The sequence below is a fragment of the Plasmodium sp. gorilla clade G2 genome (genome assembly GCF_900097015.1).
Source record: "Plasmodium sp. gorilla clade G2 genome assembly, chromosome: 3".
Classification (NCBI taxonomy): Eukaryota; Apicomplexa; class Aconoidasida; order Haemosporida; family Plasmodiidae; genus Plasmodium; species Plasmodium adleri (nom. inval.).
The window spans coordinates 729,176-752,250 of record NC_041695.1 but is presented as its reverse complement, the minus strand read 5'-3'; the positions used below and the strand labels follow the sequence as shown (position 1 = coordinate 752,250).

Below are 23,075 nucleotides of genomic sequence, written 5' to 3'. Positions count from 1 at the left end.
AATATTTCAAAAATGTAATATTTATATATCTACATTAAAAATAAAACTTTTATATTTTAAGGAAATATCTTATTAAAAATGTAAATTAATAAATAAATATATATATATATATATATATATATATATATATATAACACCTTTTAAAAATTATTTCCATATTATATTCGATTACCAGAGGAGGAATGTAAAAAAAAAAAAAAAAAAAAAAAAAAAAAAGTGTAATTATATATTTCATATAAAAAAATTTTATAATTCATGTTTAAATAAATAAAAAAGGAGAATATACAAAATATAGATAATTATCTAAATATTGTACTATTTTGTAGCATCAATGGAAACCTATTCTTTTTATTCATTTTATTTATTATTTTTTTTGTTAATATCCAAAAAAATGATACGAAAAAAAAAAAAAAATACTTATATATATATCATAAAAAATGTGCCTTTTGCAATTGCGTTCAAGTATAATACCACTATATAACTCCATTTATCATATGGAAATACAAAAAAAAATTATCTTATATTTATTTGTAAAACATTTTTTAAATATGAAATAAATATAAAATGATTTTATTTTATTTGATTTATTTTGTTCTTTTATTAATGCTTCATAAAATGTTACAATTAACATAAATATTATAAAATAATATGTGTACAACCAATTATATATAATGCAACCATTAACATATTCTATTAAAGTGTATCCTTCTAAAAAATATAATAAACACATTTTTTAAATCATGTAGATAACAAAATAAATAATCCTTTTCTCATTACGAAAAAAAAAAAAAAAAAAAAAAGAAATACAAATTTTGGCTACCTAGAAAAAAAAAAAAAAAAATACAACATTTAGCTACCTGAAATAGGAAAAAAAAAAAATTATGCTGCAATAGACAAAAATTATCTTTTTGGCTAACTGAAAAAAAAAAATAAATAATAAAAACAACTAAAAATACTATAAAAATAAAGGCTTAATATTATAAAAAATGATTATTTTTGAAAAATTATACCAAAAAATTACACCTATTTAACCTTTATTTAAAAGAAAAATTATATATATATACGATATATTCCCCAAAATAAATATTTAAATATAGGTTAAAGTACTTTAAATAATATAAAAACATATATTATTTTAATAATTTTTTTTTTTAATAATATATTTATTTATATATTAAAAAAATTTTTTTTAAATATTTTGACTTTAATTAGTTTTAAACTTCATATCTTTGTAGAAGATTTTAAATATATAATTAAGTACTTATATATTTAAATAAATATATATATAATAATATATATATATATATTTTTTTTTTTTTTTTTTTTTTTTTAATTTTATATTTTTTAATTTATGTAAAATGCATATTTTTAATATATATAATATTTTATTTGCTTGCCTTATAGGCATTGTATTCTCTTCTGGTGTTGGTGAGGTTCAGTTAGATCCTATTAACAATTATAATTCAAGGAATTTAAAGAAATCCAAATTGTTACCTAAGCAAAAGAGATACACTTTGGATATTTATTCCTTTGGGAATACATGTGTAATTGATTATGAAAATATATGTGAAACTACTGACTACAATATCCTTGTGAAAGATGGAATAAGTGGACATAGTGTCAAGATTATGTTAGTTCAAAAGGAAAAAAGTGATATCATATCAGTACATACTTTAATGGGAAAATTTAACAAGCATAGAGCTGTGTTTTTCTCGTTTAAAAACATTCCCTCATTAAACTATAATATTATTATAGAAGTTTCAGACTTAATATATAACCAAGATTATGATATTGGAAAAGGATGTCATTGCAGATCATGTGATGATTTTACAAGAGAAATAAGTTTGAATAATATGGAAAATAATATTATACATAAAACTAAAAGTGACAAGAAAAATAGATTAACATATCCTCAAAAATCTTTTGTTAATGGACAAAACTTATTTAACAAATTTTTATTTTTCCATTCTGAAATAAGTTCTAGTACTATTGAAAATTATCAAACATTATATGAAAATTATCATGAATTGGTATCTCCATGTTCTGGAGTTATTATGACTCATTCAGAGAAATATAATATTCATTATGATATTACGTCGTCAAATGTTCATTGTTATCATGTATATTTAGTAGATAAATTTATGAATAAATTAAGTATGAACAAAAAGGTTGGTGATGAGAATATAAAATTTAAGAATGCTATAATGATCTCATTCGAACAAAAAGACAGTGATCAACTAATACAAATTATTAATAATCAAAATATAAACCTTCCCTTAATGTATGACAATAGTTATTATATATCTAGAGGTACTGTTCGAGGAAGTTTAATTAAAATCAATATTCATCGTATTCTTTCAAAAGCCAAATATATATATAAAAATAATATGTACAATAGAATGGAATATGTGCACATGTTCAGAATTTTATTTCAATTATATGCACAATATAATAACATATCAAATGAAAAAATGTTATATTATACTACTGGTTTGTATTTACCAGATGGTAGTGCAGATATGAATCAACTACATAACGGAATATATGCCTTAGAATTAGCAGTCTTATTAAATTCATTGAATTTCGAATTTAATGTAGAAACTATTGGATTAAACAATAACGTTGTAATTAAAAAAGAGAAAGATTTTATTTCAGAGTATGGTACAAATGTATATGCACAAATAGTAAATAATCAATTAATACTAAGAGAATCATCAACAGAAATATGTTTAATAATATTAGAATCTATAGCTCGTGAATTTAGTATATATATAAATAATAAATTAAAAAGTTCATTAAAAAATAAATGTTACATTATGAGAATTGCTAATAGTTATTCTAACATATCTACAATGTATTATACATATGAATTAGATTGTAACATGACTTTATATTATCAAGAATTTCATTTATCTGATGATATTATGATTAAACAACATATAACGAACAAAACCTTATTTGATGAAGTTAGTATTGAGCTTGTTTATAATGAAATATTTGTATATTCTGTATATGTACATGCACATTTAGATAAAAAAAATGTAGATACATTAAAAAAGTTTGTACCAAAATATGTAAATAATAACAGTGTCATAAGTATCGTAGTAGTTGGACGTAAAAGTGATAGAACAGAAACATTTGTAGATTTTGAATTAAAAAAAATATCATTTTCAATAAATTGTATCGAGAATTGTACCAACACAGAGCCAATAGTAATAGAAGACAATTACGATTATATAGCTATAAGTAAAATATGTATAGAGAATAATAATGGATTATCTACTATATGTTTTCCTGAGTATACATTTTCATATATATTTGATACTAGATTATTAAGAGTACATACGTTAAGTATCAATCCATATCCTGAAATAGTATTAACGGATGAAACTCATACTGAAATAACAGAATCGTATTATTGTGTTTTGATACCTTATGTACCTATAATACCAAATATATTTCTCCCTATTAATTATAATGATAAGGTATGTAAGGAATATATAAATCGTTGTCTCCTTATAACATCTAAAGTGTTGATTAATAATACGGAAGTACCAAATGTTATAAAAGATTTACATGGTAATTTTAAACTTTCTTTCTTAACCAATTTTAATGAAAGACACGAAGAAATGTTACAAGTTGAATATACATCAAATTTGAGTTCTCATAAGGAGGAACATATTTTAACCCATTATAGTAACAGTTTGTATACAAATATGCACAATAATATGATGCATTCTAGTCGTGAGAAAATAATTTTTAATTCTTCTGTGAGGAACGCATCGCATAATTTGGTTGATGGTGGTGATGGTGATGATGATGATGACAATTTTTATAATTATGAATCATTATTAGAATTAAAAGAATATAATATAAAAATATATAATGAGTTAATATATAACAATGAATTAAACATACATGTGCAAACATCCAAGAATGATGATATATCATTATATCCCTTTGGTCAAATTAATGTAAATTATAATAAGATAAAGAAGAATGTGTATATGAAATTTATGAATGATTATATATACTTTTATGATGAGAAAGAGGAGGGGGTATATAATGAAAGCATATCTGTCATACCATCAGTACCATCTATGTCTTCAAATCAGAACCCATTTGTGAACGTATCTCCTTATACTTATGAATGTTTAGGTGCATATGCATATTTAATGAACAAGTTCAATATATTAGTGAATGGTTCATTAAATTGTGAGGCAATAAATATGATTATAGAAGTATTATTGAAAGGTAAAATGGGTAAATATTTCATAGGCAATAATAAGAATAAGATATATTTAAATTTTTATAAACGTGATAAAGGGTCATTAGATGTGTTTGATTTAGTTGAAATGAGGATATATGAATCTCATGGAATCCCATTAAAGCCTATTAAGGTATACAAATTGAATGTTAGTATTGATGAATATAATCAGAATTTGCTTTATGCTCATAAGAATTTGAAATATCCTAATAAATATTATTCTAATGTTTACATTTTGATGTTTAAAGTAGCATATTTGTTTAATAATTATGACTTTTATACATTCTTTTATGATTTAACTGGAATACGTTTAATAGATTCTAATGTTATCAGTAATATAGGTCAATTACCAAAACAAGATAAAGAGAATATAGAAACTGTGCACGAATTATTAAAAGAAAAATTTGGTATATCTATTGATAGGCACACGACCTCTTTTGAAGAATTATTAAACGAGATATCATTATTGGCAGCATATATAGTTGAATTAACATCTTCATATAAGTTAAGTTCTCAATATATAAATAATAATTCAAGTACAACGTCGACAAATGATAATTATAATTACACAACTCCCTTTGCTGAGATAAAATATTTCGTATATGTAGATGAGTTCAAATATAATAATAAACAACATGATATCAACCAAATGATGTATCATATGTCACAATTGGATGTATTATTGATAAAAAAGAAAATTCTATGTTGTTCTAATTTTGTGGATGAAGTAGAAAATGCCCTTAAATATTTTATTTTATATAAATATATTAGTAATGACAGTGAAGTATATATACCTTCAGATAATAGAAACATGATAACTAAGGCAAATAATATAATACAGAAATTGTTAGAAAGACCTATAGAATCTATTGATATATGTGAATATGGAGAGGATGAGATATTAGATATAATACAATTAATAATGTCAAAATCTGGATATATATCAAAAATGATACCAAGTGAACATCCACATATGGAATGTATAAACTTAGATATGATTGATCATAATGAAAATGTTATAAGTAATTTTTTTACAGCTGCTGATAGTAATGGGATATTAGTAACGATAACTATGAACAGAACATTACTTGATAATATTATAAAGATACAAGAAGAGAGTGATAATAGTATGGATTATATGGTATACTTTTTATACAGAAATTTATCATACCCATTTGTTGGAAAATCAAATAAAAAGGAAACTTTAGAAATGAAAAGATTTTTATTGGTACATGCAGGTGAACCTGTAAATTATAGGAAGTCAGAAATAATATTTAATACCTATTTAGATATACTAAATAATAATTCCATTTTCATGTTAGAGAAAATCATTTTTGTATCTAAAAAAGGAGATAAAGTAGTTAAAGAATTGAATGTCGAATATCAAACATTTTTTGTTCATCCATTTAATTTATTATTATTAATAGATACTGAAGACCCAAACAATGAAAGAATTAGAACCTTTGAGACATATTATAATAAAAGGCTTACATGTAATCATTATAATAATGGGTTACAGGTGTGTGATAATTATCCAGAATTTTCTTATAATGTACATTATTCTCCATTTTATGTATCTTATTTAGAGAATAATCAAAGAAAGGACATTTTATTTACAAAGAATGAAGTACTCTCTCATGTGGTAAATAATTATGCAAGTATAATATCTAATAGATATAATATAAAATTAGGAGGAAAGGTTATGCATCCAGATATATATAACACAGTCCAAATGATAGTTCACGAGGTGGCTACTTCTGTTGGAACGTATAGTTTAAATACTTGTGGCACATTATATCTGAATAATAATCAATTACATTTAATGAATGATAAAAATTCTTTAATATCTAACATATGGTATGATAATTATTATTGTATAAATAGAGGTGCGATATTTAAAGAAATCATCGAAATATGTCATTTTAAGAAAGACGATTTGGCAAATCTGTTTGGTGATTTACAAAGTAATATATTACCTTATACGTTGAACAAGCAATTTTTTGATACATTAACAAGAGATGAATTGAAGACGTTAATTTATTATTTCGTATCTATACCACCTCAAGTTATATCTGCTTTAAAAGAATCATCGATATATTTAGAAATAAATGAATTGAAAGATGGAAATAAAAATAATAATATGATTATCATAAAAGACAATATGATATATATCAATAGAGAAATGTTAAATAATGTCGAAAATATGAAAGAATCTTTGGTGTTATTTAATACAAAGTTATACACGAATATAATAAAATATATACCTACATCAAAAGATGAATTGTTGATAAGAGAATTATGGGATGTACAACATTATATGGAAGATTATATTTATAATAATGATGGATGTAACAATTCTTTTTTTACAAACAGGGGATATTTAGAATTGCCTCATAATATTTTAACATATCATTATCCAAGTTTTACCTATACAGATAATGAAGAGATTTATATAAAGAAAAAACCAGATTCACATTTTTCATTTAATAATGTATTTTTATATGAGGGTCAAAATTATATGAAAGAGAAATACTTGAGTGCCATTCTTGTTTTGTCTCCATATAATTTTTCATCAGTGGAAGAAGTTTCTTATATACGTATAATAGGTAATTCCTTAGATAATAAAAATCAGTTAATTTTAAATTGTTATCCTCGTAAAAATTATGATAATTCTTTTGTAAAAGATTTTAATTTGGAGCCTTATTCCATTTATTTCGTTTGTAAAAATGTGTTCGTGCAATATTTGAAAAATGGATTATATGAATTTAATAATTATTTTATTCAATATGAAAAGGATGGTGAAATAACTCGTCAAATCCTTGAGCCCATGCCAGTAAGGCCAGTATATGAGGTAAAGAATAATAACATTTTATTACCTATTGATGAGGATAAGATATCGATACAAGTAAAGAATATAAATAAGGAAGATACTAAAAATGATAGTATTGTTAAATATTTAATATATGTATGTTCAGATTCAATTAAATTACATGAAGACCCTTATATGGTGGTCAAACCAATATTTACTTTAAAATCGTATTTGTATAATATGAGCACACATATAATTGATGATTATATGTCTTATAAATATCCAAGAAAATTAAAACATTTGGAGTATATCAACATTCCATTTAGTAGAAGTATATTTAAAAGTAACACAATAGATTTGTCATTAGTACATAATAAGTTGGAAGAAGATAATAAGGTGTGTACAGTATATGGTTTAGAATTTATTAAGAGTTATGAATTAATAAGGGTGATAATAAGGGATATATTTAATAATGAGTTTGTGGTATGTTTGGTTGACGAAAGTGTTGTTCCAGGAGATAAAAATAACACCAACGGTAATAATAATAATAATGATAATAGCAATAATAGTAGTAGTAATAATAGTAGTAGTGATAATGCTTTGTCTGAAAAGGAGAAGGAACCCGAAATTGTTGTGAAACCAATAAGTGGTGATAAAAAAGAAAAATGGAATCCATTTTTATTAATCATAGAATGTGCTGACCCAAGTAAAGAAAATCTACCAAAAGAAAAATTTTATTTTGTTGTATTTACAAAATGTGTTATTCATGAAGGCCAAATGTCTCTAAGAGTTATAGGAACAGAATATATGATAGACCGAAATGTAGATGTATTGTTAACTAGAAATATCTTTGATGTCATATACAAAAATATTCTTAAGAAAGTAACATTAATAAATGGAGATTATTATGTGAATATTTTAGAGAATGTAGATATAATGGACAATATTCGTTCTATAAACCCTGAAAAGAATATGCATGTAGTGCGTGTAGATAAAAATGGAATGGACTATAACGAAAATAAGAAAAAAATTATAAAAATGGATGCAAGAAAAAGAGACTTTAATATTGATTTGAATATTGAGAAAATAAGAAAAAATACACATATTCTTGATATCCCAAAAGTTTTATCAATAATTGATAAGAATGAAAATATACAAAAAAATGAACAAAAAGTTGTGATTCCACAAATCAGTTATGTTAGAAAAGTAGACTGTTTAATTAATATCAGTCAACTTCCTCAAAATAGTAGCACATCGGGTGAATTATTTAGAAATTCCTACATTTTGTTGACTAATAATTTAAGTTCCAGTATATGTAATGTACAAGTTGTACATGGAAAATTTGTTGGAACTTGTATCGAAGGAGAATGTATATTAGAAGAATCTTTTCTTAAGCGAATGATTGAAGAGGGTTCACATTTGATTGACAAGAATACAATAAAAGATGGTTTATATGAATTGAAAATTGAAAAACGTATACATTTAGATAAAGAAATTAAATCATATGAAAATTTCATCATAAATGGTTTAACAGATATTATATCATCAGATAGTTTAAAACCATCAAATACTTTGTTACCACCTACCTCTTATGTATGTATTATTGAAAATATAACTGCTGGTGATAAAATTGGTTTGTCACAATTTAAAAAAATTATAGAATTTGAAAGTGTTAATAAAATAAAAAATGGAAGGTATAAGATACATATGATAAATGGAGAGTATATCATTCAACCTATAAGAAATAGTGCAGCACAAGAAAATGATGAAATACTTAAAAAATGTATAAACAAAGCATGGAGTATACCTAAAAAAGAACATACTGGAGGAATGTATTACATAAAAGTTATGGATAGAAAAAAATATGATGAAAAGGAAAAAAGAAAAGACGATATATTATATAACAAAACTGATAAAGATGAAAAAGGATATTATCTATCAGTAAATAGATCATTGCAAGGAAATATACCAAATCCTATTGATAATAAAATAATACATTTTGTGTCAAATAAAAATCTTTATAATTCAACACATTCTATAATAATAATAGATGGTAAGGTTTATAAACCGCTAGGTGGAGGTGGAGTTGCTTCTTCAGTTTACAACGTTGATTTATTTAAGGAGGATGAAGAAAAGTTTTTTTCCGATTTAATAAAATTATTATATGCTAAACCACAAAATGGTTTATATTATGTTCAAATTTCTAAAGAGAAAATAGACGACATGATTAATTATGGTATACATGACATAATAACCATTCGAGATAATTCTTTTTTTGAAGAGTTAGATAAAGAGAATGCAACAAATAACGTAGGATATCGTATGTTAATAACAAATACGCATCTAGAAAATGTAGGCACGAATAAAGTGAATGAAATGGTTATAGTTCATAATTATTTTATGAAACCAGGAGTATACTACATAACGGTGAAGGACGGAAAATATATTATGGACGATTTTAGTAGTGAAGATAAAACTGACTTAAAGGAGACTGGCATAGAGGATATTATCAAATTGAGTGGGACAAATTTAAAAGATGATGTATATGAAATAGTTATTGAACGTGTGTACGCAATGTTGGAAGGAAAAAATATATGTTATAAGGAAATTGAAAAGGATGAAAAGGGTGAAAAGGAAGAAAATGATGAAAATGATGTAATATCACCAAGTGTTGTCGAACCAAAGAAACAGAAAACCTTTTTCAGATCCTACGTTTACTTATTGGATAACGGAAATGGCGAAACATGTTCCTTCAAAAAAATTATAGAAGGAAGTTTAGATGATATAAAAAATGGAAGATATAGTGTACAAGTCTTGAATGGTTTTTATTATCCATCTATCATTAGTGGACCACAAATAAAAAATGATTATATCAAAACAATAATAGATAATGCCTGGTTCTTGGACGATAATAGAGAATTAAGATATTATGTAGATGTTCATACATATCCAGAAATAATTCATATAAGTACTGCTGATGAGATAATAGGGGAAGAATACTATTATATAGTTTTAAAATATTTAGATGGAGAACAAGATGAAAGTTTTGAAAAATCTCAGAAAATCAAGATAGTTGCTCATAATTTACAAATAGGAGAATATGAAATTGAAGTAATAGATGATAATAATTTCATAGGAAAGGATATTTATGGAAATGAAATGGAACCAATGTTAGTGAAAAATATTATTTTATTATCTTATAGCAAAGTTAAAAAAGGAAAATATCAGATCACAATTATGAAGCATATAGTAAAAATAAAATCCAAAAATGATGATTATAATATAAATAATAAGAATTGGTTAGGAACCTCCCTATCAAAAGATAACAGTCGTAGTAACAACATCATCTTACCCTATGCAGAACAAACATTACCTTTGAATACAATAAATTATCCACGTATTAATGCAAATAGTATAATAACTGAATATCGTGCAAAGAAATCTTCAAATCGAATTGTAGAAATGACTCACTGTTCTTCTACGAACAAACAAAATTGTAGAAATTTATTAAGAAGTAGAAGGTTATTAGTTTAATAACTAATCACTAAATGGTATATATATAAATATATATATATGTATGTATTTTATTTTTATTTTTACACGATTCATAAATAGAATTATTTAATCATATAATCATGTAATCATGTAACTATATAATCATATATTTTAAACATTTTAAAATGACATAAATATAAATATAATATATATATATATATATATAATATTTTTGTTTCTCATAATTTTTTTTTTTTTTTTTCATAAGAAATATTCTTAACCTACATACACACACATATATATATAAACTTTAAAAAAAAAAAAAAAAATTTCTTTATTTGAAAATAAAAACATAAATGCATAAATAATTATAACGCTTATAAAAAAATGAAATAATTTTTTTTAAAGGAAATAAATACTTACATAAGTTTAATTATTCTTGTAATATATAAAAATTTCATGGATATAAAATATTTAAAATTGTTATATATATATATATATATATAAATAGTTCATTGGGGAAATAATTATCTTAACATAAATATGGGATATTTATTTGTAATAATTTATATATCTAAAAAAAAAATATATCTATATGTATATGTTTTTTTTTTTTTTTATAATTTATAAAAGATTTATTTAATGAATTAACATATATACATAAGTTTTTAAGTTCATAATAAAAATATAATGAAGTTGCATTATATAATGTTATTGTGTTAAAAAATAATTAATTAGGTAATTTTTTTTTTTTTTTTTCTTTTTTTTAATTTAACAATGTGTAATAGAATTGTGTGTCAAATGTAAATAAAAAATGAGAAAATAATAAATAAATAAATAAATATATATATATATATATATATATATATATATATATATATATATATATATATGTATAACATATATTTTTAATTGAAGTCGTTTGGAGCTATAACATCGTCAATTTTTAATATCATTTTAACAACTTGTGTAGCCAAAGAAAATTGGTTATATTTAGAATTAAAGGTTTCAAATATTCCTCTTTCAATCATATCATCTACTTTATAATTTAGACAATCGATACCTAGATTTTTTGTTTTGTCTTGAATAATTTTGGTTTTAATTTCTGAAATAATATCAATACTATTTAGACCCATATTATTACATAAGTTAATAGGTATAGATAATAATGCATTACCAAATGCTCTGATAGCATATTGTTCTATACCTTTACATTTATCAGCAACTTTTTCTATTTCTAGAGCAGCATATATTTCGCTAGAACCTCCACCTGGTAAAATACGGTTATCTCTAATTAAATTACGAACAGAACAAAGAGCATCATGAACACTTCTTTCACATTCTTCAATCATCATTTGATTACCTCCTCTTAATAAAATAGTTATTGCTTTAGTATTAGAACAACCTTCAATATATACCATAGGATTATTTACAGTTCCATGACTAATTTCTCGAATTAAATCTGCTTTACCTAATTTAGATTCATCAATATCTTCAAATCTTGGTATAATTTTTCCACCTGTAGCAATAGCTATTAATTCCATTTCAACACCTCCAACCCATCTGATAGCTGGGATATTTTCTTTTAATAATAAATAATTAGCTTCATCGTCAAAACCCCATTGGCATATAACAAAATTTGCTCCTGCTTTTTTAAGAGAATCTACCATATCATAGAAATATTTCTTTTCTATAGCTTGTAAATCTCTATATGCTTCTACATTGGTTATATTTAATTTATGTTTTATTTTTGGTTTAGGTGGTTCAAATGGACATGTTAAAATAGCAATTTTTGCATTACGAACTTCTTTAATCATTTGAGAATGAGATAATTCTTTATTTAAAACAATCCCTTTTATTAAAGTTGATTCTTCTAATAATCCTCCAGTTTTACCTTCTATCTTTATTAAATCAAAACGAACATCTTTTCTTTTCATATCTGCTACTGATAAAACAGCATCTACAACAATATTTGATAATAAATCTTTTTTACTTGATACTATTTTTGAACTTAAAGAAGTTTTAGCTAGTTTCTTTAATATTTTATGATCATTTTCTTCAATATCTACTGTTAAAGCAATCTCTTCTATAACTTTTAATGCAATATTACAAGCATTCTCAAATCCATCAGCTATTCTTAAAGGATGTATTCCTTTATCAATTAATGCATAAGCTTCTTCTAATAATACACCTGCTATAATAACTACTCCTGTAGTACCATCTCCAATTTCATTATCTTGACTTTTTGATAATTCCACTAATAATTTTGCACATTCATGTTGTACATCGATTTTCTCTAGTATAGTTGCTCCGTCATTTGTAACAGTTACATTATTATCTTCACTTACTATTATTTTATCCATACCTCTTGGCCCTATAGAACTTTTCAATATATCAGCTACTACCTTAGCTGCTAATATGTTACTCTTATGGGCCTCAATTCCTTTAATTCGTTTCTTTTCTTCTTCCCTTAATATAACAAAGGGTTGACCATACTCATCGATAGCAATATTCATTTGGAAATATATTTAATATTAAATGTAAATGAATAAATAAATATATACCTATATATATATATATATATATATATATATATATATATATTATTATTATTATATAAATCTTTTTATATTTAATAGGATAATACAAAAAAAAAAAAAAAAAAAAAAAACTTATATCTTTTAAAGGAGTTTTTCTTTTCTTCCCTTATATTATTACAAATGTTTAATATTTTTCATTAATTATATTTAATATATATATATTTACATATGATTGTAGACTATACATGTATATAACATAAAATATATATATATATATTTATTATCTTTCAAAATATATGTTAAATTTTAGTAATAATATTTTTATATACATAAATATTGAAGAATTTTAATTTCTTCAAAAAAAAGAAAAAAAAAAATGGGAAAAAAAAAAATTTACATTAAGGATATATAAATAGATATATAATATATTTAATTATACATTTTTTTAATTAATATATTTTTTTATTCTGTATAATATAAAGTATATATTTTTTTTTTTCTTTTTTTTTTTTAAGAAAATAGATAAATGAACATATGCTATAAATATATATTTATAAAATGATATATATATATATATATATATATATATATATATAAAATATATTATACTATATAAATTTTAAATAACATACAATAATGAACTTATATATAATATATATATATATATATTATATTATATTATATTATATTATAATATTTTTTATATACTATATTATATATAAATATCACAAGCGATATTTTTATATGTAAAGTCATAAGAAAAACAGTTTTATTTTTATACAAAAAATAAAATAATTATATGTACATTGTGAATATTATAAATTATAACAAAAATTTACTTTATTATTTTTTTAGAGGTTTATTATGTCCATAATATGTATATTAAAACAGCATCTTTTATAGTATGTAATTTTATATAATTATTTATTAATTTATTATTATTATTATTATTATTTTATTTTTTATTTTTTTTTTTTTTTTTTTGGAATTTAAAGAACTGACAAGAAGAAAAAACCTGAACATTGTGATGTTATTAATTTTTTTATTTATTATTCGGTTTATTAATATTATATATATATATATATATTTATATTTATTTATTTATTTATTTATTTTCCTGTTTTTTAAGTTTTTCTTTATTAATACACACCATTACCTGTTAAATAATATATAAATTTACTTAATGATTTATATAAATACACATATGAATTGATAAGGAGCATGATAAAAATTTAAGGAAACAAAAAAATATAAAAATATTGTAATATGAAATAAAAACAATTTAAATGTATTTATATATATATATATATATAATATTTATTTATGGGGGAAATAAAAAAAAAAAAAAAAAAAAAAAAAAAAATTAAAACCATATATCATACCATATGACATCATATATCATATATATTATTTTTCGTTAGGTATATTTTTCCATATGTTTCATTTAATCCTTTCTATATATATATATATATGTGACTATATATTTGTTTCATTTTTATTACCTAAATTTTTTATTTTAAATATATATGACTTTACCTGTTGTATTATCAACAGGCCCATTAACTATCGATAAATAATCTTTCTCTGTCATATTATTATAAATTAATTTTTTTAAAAGTATTTCATAATTTTCACAAGGCCAAAAAATGTGACACTTTTTACTGATTTCTTTTTTTTCCTTTTCGTTCATATCATTTTTTATTAATTTCTTGCAATTGAATTTATATGAATTAGGCGCTAAGCAAAAAGATAAAGTTTCTTTCCATCCAATAGGACAACTGTATGAATAATTTCTTTTACATTTTTTGAAACATGGATAAGATACTTCACATATCTTTTCAAACATTTTCTTTTCTTCAACATTTTTTTTTTTAAAAATATAATTTTCTTTACAACTTCCATTATAATATTCAGATGGAGCACATTCATTTCCATTTATTGATATCCATAAGTTAGGACATAAATCATCATAATTTTTTTCACAAGAATTAATACAAGGATAACTGAATTGACATTTCTGTTCATATGTCTGCTTCATTATTTTATCTAAATGTTTTAAATATATTTTATTTTTACAATTTCCTTTATAATTACGTGTAGGAAAACAATATCCATCATGTCCTTCAATCCATTCATATGGACAAAGAACAGAATAATCATGTTCACATTTTTTTTTACATGGCCATCTCACATCACATAAATTAGAATAAATAGCTTTTTCTTTATTTGTCATATTTATGAAATTAATTTTATTCAAACAATTCCCTACATAATTTTCAGGGGATATACAATATTCTTCATTTTTCATTGTCCATTCTAAAGGACATATAGATATTTCGAAATCTTGTATACAATTATTTTCACATGGCCAAAATATATAACATTTTTTTTCTATTTTAATTTTCTCACTTATATCTAAATTAGTTATTAATTTTTTTTCACATGGTCCTTTATATGATTCAGGTGCCATACAATATTCTTTATTATCTTCATTTATTTTCCAGTTAAGCGGACATTTTTCTCTATAATTTCTTATGCAATTTTTTATTTCAGACAATGATTCATTTAAAACTTCATTTGATACTTCTATTTTACTAGATATACCTAATTGAGATTTTATTTCATCATTTATTTTTTTTCTTTCTTCTTTTTCAATATCCATATTCATTTGCATAGATTTTTCTTTCATCTGTTTATATTTCTCATATTCTTCTTTTTCATCTTTTTCTTTTTTTATTACGCATAATTTTTCTAATTCGCTTTTTACTTTTAAACTTTCTTTGTTATCTACATTATCCTGAATCTCTTTTTCAATCATATCAATACATTTATTATATTCATTATTTATTTGTTGTAATGTTTCTTCAAGAGAATTTGTTTTTTTCAAGCTTAATGATATTCCTTCAGGTTTCTTATTTTTTTCATTTTCTTCTATTTCGTTATATTTCTTAACATCCTTTATATTATCATCCTTATCGTTTAAGTGAAATTTTTTCTTCAATGTACCATAGTCGAATTTTTTTATATTTTTATCAATTTTATTGCTTTCGATATGTATATCGCTTTTTTTCTTTTTTTCCTTTTGGCTATTTAAGCTAGCTGAATAAGCTAAAATAACAAAACAAATTACAACAGAAAAAATACTAAATTTCATAATCATACATATAAAAAAAAATGCACATATATATATATATATATATATATATGTATAAATCCTCTTTTTTATTTAGAAATATATACAATCATTCTATATAACAACTATGATGTCTTTAAATAATTAACAAAAAATATAACTGAACATATATATATATATATATATATATATATTTATATATATATTTTTAAAAGAAAAACTTACATATATCCAATTTGGACAGTTTGACAAAAAGAGTGATTATAAGAATATTTCTACTTATCAACTAAAAAGAAACATATTAAAAGAATATTTATTACTTTCTCCCCATTTGTTCTATGTCTAAATAAATAAATATATATATATATATATATATATATTTATATGTAATTACACAAAATAAAATAAATAAATATATATATATTTTATTAAAATAGAAAAACCAATCACAAATTAAGTATATTAATGAGCTCCTTTTAACTTTTATTTCTATAATTTTCTTTCAGACACTCATTATAACTATTGTAAATTATAATATTATTTTATATAACTGTTTATTGTAAATTATGAAATTATTTATTACCAAAAAGTAGTTTTATAGGAGTTTAATTTTTATAAAATCAAATATATTATAATTTATTAAATATATATATATATATATATATATATATATATATAATATATACATATTAATGTTATATTTTATTACAAAAACATTCAAAAAGAAAAATAAAATAAAAAAAAAAAATTAAAAATGGAAACATATTCACATATATATATATATATATATATATATATATAGCATATTTATACACATATAATTAAAAATAATTTTTAAAAATTATAATTAAAAAAAAAAATATAACTATTGATGCCAATATCCCATATTGATATAATGCATATTTTAGATTTAATACCCTGGAAACCTTCTTAAACTATAAAAATGATACAAACAGATATAAAATAAAGACATAATAAAAATAAATATACATACATATATATATATATATGTTCTTTTAAATTTTTACCTTTTCTGATTCATATTTTAGATTAAATGCCTTTCTTCCAACATCTAAGAAGAAAAAAAAAAAAAAAAAAAAAAAAAAAAAAAAAAAACATATATATATGTACATATATATTTATATTTATGTACACACATATTTCCTTTTTATTCTAAATATATTAATTTTCTATACCTTCTAAATTTTCTCCCCTCATCAATATATCGTCTATATTCTTCTTCATAATGCTACTAACTTCATTTAAACTTTCATTTAATTTTTTTATTGCTATATTAGAACGAGGGTCTTTATATTCTTGTTTTATTTTTGTAATTTTTCTATCTATAAAAAAAAAAAAAATAAAAAATAATAATAAATAAAAAAATCATAACACAAAGAATATAAAAAGGAAGATAGCTAACATATTAATGTATGTTACATATTTGTATTACCAAATTTAATAAATGAATATGGCTTTTCTATCGTCTCTATAATTGACCGATAATCTATTGAATGCGTTCCATATTGTATCATAAGTTCTGTAAAAAATAAATAAAATATAAATTAATATATATATATATGTAATAATTAGATATTATCCCATAAAACTTTGTTAAAGCGTTGTAGTTTAATTTATAATATATTTGTATATACATATTTTATTTGTATTTTATCACACAATTATTTTATTTTATTTTATAATAACCTTCATTAAATTGTTTACAAATATCGTTCAAAAATAAAAAAGCTAATTTTTTTGGGTACGTAACAGGAAATACAGCTATATAAGCTATGCCATTTTCAATAAGAAAACTGAAAAAAAAAAAAAAAAATAATAAAATAATAAAAAATATAAAAGATAAAATTTAAAAAATATAATAATAGAAAACAAAATTTTCAAAACATATAAACCTATATCTTAATATTATATAATAATAATTTAATTTGTTTTTTTTTTTTTTTTTTTTTTTTTTTACTGGTAATTAAAATTGTTAGATGTAACAGTTGATAAATTTGGAAAAGAGTATAATTTTTTACATAACTTTTTTAATTCTAATTTATGTGCAATACTTTTTGTCTCACTATTTGTTTCGACCAAAGTCATTCCATCACTAACCCTACAAAGTAATACTACATCGCACATTTTTCTTTTTTATTGTTTTCTTCTTTATATATTTTTTTTAAATAAAAAAAGAAAAGGAAAAGATAAAATAAATAGAAATTAAACCCAATAGCACTTATATATGTATACACATAATATATATATTATTATATTTTATGGATCATCTTATATATATATATATATAAATATATTATATATATTTTTAAACATATAAAAAATATGTAATTTATATTATTATTTATTTATTATCTGAAAAAAAAAAAAAAAAATAAATAAATAAACACACAAATCATAAATAAATAAATAAATATTTATTTATATACATTATGGCATAAAAAAATTAAGATTAACAGATCTTTAGAAACTGTATTGAAATAAAATTAAATAAAAATAAATATATAAATATATAAATAAATAAAAAAATATTATATACATACATATTTTAATATATGAAACAAATTTTTTGATGAAACCGTTTTCTCATATTAAAAATATATATATATATTAAATAAATTATTAGTATAAAATATTTTCTTCTCATTTTACGTGTAGGGAAATACAAAATAAAATAAAAATATAAAATATAAAAACAAAAAAAAAAAAAAAAAAAATGAAAAAAATAAAAGTAATTCTTTTATATTGTATTGTTTTATATATATAAATGCTTTCGTTCCTTTTCTTTTTCTTTTAATTTATTTATTTATTATTTTTTTTTCATTTAATGATATATATAAATCAAAATTGAGATATCTTTATTTTTTATTATTAAAAAAAAAAAAAGAAAAAAAAAACAAATTTCTTTTCAATATAAATAAATATAAAGCATATATATATATATATATATATATGTAATATTTTTTAAATGATATTAAAAAAATTTTGTTGAGGTAAGGGCAAAAAAAAAAAAAAAAATTTCAAATAATATTTATATAAAAATTGTATATTCTGTAAGTTTTTTTTAAATAAAATATACGATTTAAAAAATGTTCTTTCTTTATTTAAATAAAATAATTTTCAAGTTTAAAAAAACAGAAAAATTTTAATATATATATATTATATATATATGTAAAATATATTTTAATATAAGACTCTATGCTCCTTTATTGGTATTCATTTATGAATAAAGAAATTATACATATGTTGTATATGTATGCATATTATACATTCGTGTGTCTATTTTATGGAATTATAAATATGATCTGTATTCAATTCTTCAGTTTAATGACCTTTTTTTTTTATGAACAATCAAAATAGAAATATAATTAATGAACATATATATATATATATATATATATATATATATATATATATATATATCATATATACATATTTCTATTTAAAATGGGATATTCATATGAGATTATTTTTTATTTATTTTTTAAATAGGTTCCTAATTTATTCTATGTCCATTAAATATTTAAGAATTATTAAAGGACACAACAATTAACATATACATATATATATAAATATATTTAATATGTTTATATTTATATATATCAATGTACATTTTTAAAATGTTAACCTTTATGATATATTTTTGAATTTAAAAAAATAAATAAAATAAAATAAAATAAAATATAATGATAGAAAGAAAAAAATATCTAAAATATGAAAACAGAAATATTAAAAAAAAAAAAAAAAAAAAAAAAAAAATCATAAAAATAATTATAAAGAAATTACAACGAAATTGCAAGCAATGTAACAAGGAAATTCTTTTGAAACACCTATATAATTATTAAAGTATATAAAACTATTCATATATCTAAATTTAAATAATATGTTATGTATATATTTATGTTTTTTTTTAAAAAAAATTATAATAATGTCATTTATAATCACATTTATATTTTAATATAGTACCTATATAATATATGTCTTATAAAATAAGAACACGTTTAAAAATTACACATAACATAATTTTTTTTTTTTTTTTTCTTCTTCTTTTATTACAATATTAATATTACAATTGTTATATATATTGAGTTGCTTATTCTTCGGATTCATTCATATTACTATTATCACAATTTGAATCTTTATTATCTGGGTTATATTCTTCATCAATATCTTCTAATGTTCCAGATTTTCTGTATTAAGATAAAATATAAATAAATAAAAACATATACATATATATATATATATATATATATATTTTTCATTTTAGTGAAAATATAAAATGTCCATGTGTATATATACCTTAATTTTTGTAACATCTTATATTCATTGTAATGCATTTTTCTTTTCTCCTTAAAGTCAATATTTGAGACTCCTTTATTTTCTTGCTTTTCTACAAGTTGATTTAATTTATTTATCAAATCATCAGCAATATTATTCTTGAAAAAAAAAAATAAATAAAATAAAAAGAAATATATAAATTAACACACACATATATACATATATATATATAAACATATGTTTATCATATTTCACAAAATTATAAAAAATTTTTAAATGTTAATATTACTTGTTCTTCATTACTTCCTTTCACATCCCCATATTTTGATGCTTCATCTTCTGAAGCACTATCCTATAATGAAAAAAAAAATAAATAAAATATAAATATATATATATATATATATATATATTATTTATAAACACACAACATGTTACTTCTAATAATGTTACATTATTATATACAAGAGTTTTACCATTAAAATAAAATTGAAGGGGGTATTAGGCTCTAATATTTTCATCCTTGAACCTCTTTCTTTATCTTGTTCATTTATTGTTACTTCATCCCATGATATTGTTTTTTTTCTATATGTATAAAAAGAAAACATATTATTTAGAATATTTAATTGTAATATAAAGAAATGTATGCATATATCATAATTATAAATAAGTAATATTAATTATGTGTAATATATATATATATATATTAATGTTTCATTCTTTTATTTGTTTATATTACGTAACGGATTTATCAACTTTTTTTTTCATTATTTGTCTTATTAATTCATATTTTCATTAGTATTATATAAACGAATTTTATATTTTCTCCTTTTTTTTTTTTTCTTTTTTTTTTTTTTTTTTTTTTTTTTAATAATACAAAACAAAGGGGAAAACAAGTATAATTATCGCAAAATGAAATAATATAAAATAAAAAAAAATGTATATGTATAATTATATTTATTTAATATATTATACTTGTAATTATAAGATATATTTTTTTGAAAAAATGTAATTATTTTTACAATATAATCAAAAGCATATATATTAATTAATCTTAAATTTTACTCATTTCAAAAACAAGAAAAAAAAAAAAAAAAAAAAAAAAAAAAAAAAAAAAAAAAAAATTTATATAGTATAATATTTATTTGTTTAAAAGGTGTGAAATAAATAGGTAATATATAAATATATATATTATATATATATATATATATATATATGTGTATGTATTTTTTATTGTATAATGTTTGTTCTTATATTCCAATTAATATTGTAGCATTAAAATATATAATTATATGCATATATATTTTTTTTTCATGAGTGTAAAAAGATTTTATTAGCCAGAAGCAAAAGGAAAGATATAATATTTATATTATATATATATATATATAATATAAGAAAATATAATATAATTATTAAAAAAGAAAATATATTTAACTTGAAATTTTTTTTATTGATAAAATATATATATTTATTTTACCTTTCGTGGAATTTATATTTTAAGACATTTATTAGAGCATTATATAATATATATATATATATATATATATATATATATATAATATATGTAATATTTTTATGGGTTTATAATTATGTACATAAAATTATATGTATATATTTTAATTATTTTAATATACCTCCTTTTGAATAATTTTCATATATCCGTTTGATATGTTTCATATTATTTTTTAATTCAAAAGGGATTTATAAAATGAAGTAATAAAACTTCATCCGTTTTTTCTCATATATATATATATATTACATATATATGACAACTTTATATATTTTTTATATACCCATTTTGTGTAGTATGTTATAATTAATATGTGTGTAAATTTTTGTATTTATAAAACGGCTATTATAAATATATTAAAACTAAAAAGATATCAAAGTATTATTTTCTTTATAAGAAATGTAAGGTGTCCTTTTTTCTAATTAAATAAAAATCGACCATTATAAATTAAAGACATATAAAGAAAAATTAAAAAAAATAACAAGAATTTTTTTTTTTTTTTTTTTTTTGTTTATATATATTGAACGTCTACTATGAATATTCAGCTTACTGAACACTTCTCATACATTACATATAAAATATCAAAAAATAAAGGCACAATATAAATAAAAAAAAATATTATGAGTAAAGAACATATATCAGTCGTATGATTAGCTTTCTGTGGTTACATATAATATATATGATGATAATGATGTTATTGCCGTTGGTCTTAATTTATTTTTTTCTTTTTATAATTTCACAATATGTTATTTTTAAATATCCTTTATTTTTTCCTTAACCCCTTGATATAAAAATGCATGAAAAAAGGAGAACAACACCTTTTTATACTCATAAAATTACATTGTATAAATGTCATTTTATTATATAAAATATATTTTTTTTTTTTTTTTTTTCTTTAAATATTCAATAAGTTAAAATTTATTTATTTATTTTTTTAAATTAATTTGTTATATTTATGAATAAATAAAAAAAAAAAAACATATATATATATTATATATAATATATATATAAATATATATATTTTTATT

General features: G+C 20.2%; 5 protein-coding genes across 5 annotated transcripts; 1 reads left to right on the top strand and 4 right to left on the bottom strand.

Annotated features, from left to right (window-relative positions):
- Positions 1 to 1,358: 1,358 nt before the first annotated feature.
- PADL01_0319300 (oocyst capsule protein) lies at positions 1,359 to 10,610 on the top strand (the record flags this gene model as incomplete). Its single annotated transcript, XM_028684914.1, has 1 exon — positions 1,359 to 10,610. One exon carries the CDS (start codon positions 1,359 to 1,361, stop codon positions 10,608 to 10,610), a length of 9,252 nt encoding a protein of 3,083 aa, XP_028536607.1.
- An 869-nt stretch (positions 10,611 to 11,479) lies between these two features.
- Positions 11,480 to 13,087, bottom strand: PADL01_0319200 (T-complex protein 1 subunit epsilon; the record flags this gene model as incomplete). The annotated part of the gene is made up of 1 exon (XM_028684903.1): positions 11,480 to 13,087. One exon carries the CDS (start codon positions 13,085 to 13,087, stop codon positions 11,480 to 11,482), a length of 1,608 nt encoding a protein of 535 aa, XP_028536606.1.
- A 1,540-nt stretch (positions 13,088 to 14,627) lies between these two features.
- Positions 14,628 to 16,265, bottom strand: PADL01_0319100 (CPW-WPC family protein; the record flags this gene model as incomplete). Its single annotated transcript, XM_028684892.1, has 1 exon — positions 14,628 to 16,265. One exon carries the CDS (start codon positions 16,263 to 16,265, stop codon positions 14,628 to 14,630), a length of 1,638 nt encoding a protein of 545 aa, XP_028536605.1.
- An 800-nt stretch (positions 16,266 to 17,065) lies between these two features.
- On the bottom strand, positions 17,066 to 18,389 carry PADL01_0319000 (SNARE protein; the record flags this gene model as incomplete). Its single annotated transcript, XM_028684880.1, has 6 exons — positions 17,066 to 17,179; positions 17,273 to 17,316; positions 17,441 to 17,587; positions 17,698 to 17,784; positions 17,952 to 18,058; positions 18,223 to 18,389. 6 exons carry the CDS (start codon positions 18,387 to 18,389, stop codon positions 17,066 to 17,068), a joined length of 666 nt encoding a protein of 221 aa, XP_028536604.1.
- Positions 18,390 to 20,355: 1,966 nt separating this feature from the next.
- Positions 20,356 to 21,305, bottom strand: PADL01_0318900 (protein phosphatase inhibitor 2; the record flags this gene model as incomplete). The annotated part of the gene is made up of 5 exons (XM_028684869.1): positions 20,356 to 20,452; positions 20,562 to 20,698; positions 20,830 to 20,892; positions 21,014 to 21,122; positions 21,277 to 21,305. The coding sequence occupies 5 exons, from the start codon at positions 21,303 to 21,305 to the stop codon at positions 20,356 to 20,358; spliced, it is 435 nt and encodes a 144-aa protein (XP_028536603.1).
- Positions 21,306 to 23,075: the final 1,770 nt, after the last annotated feature.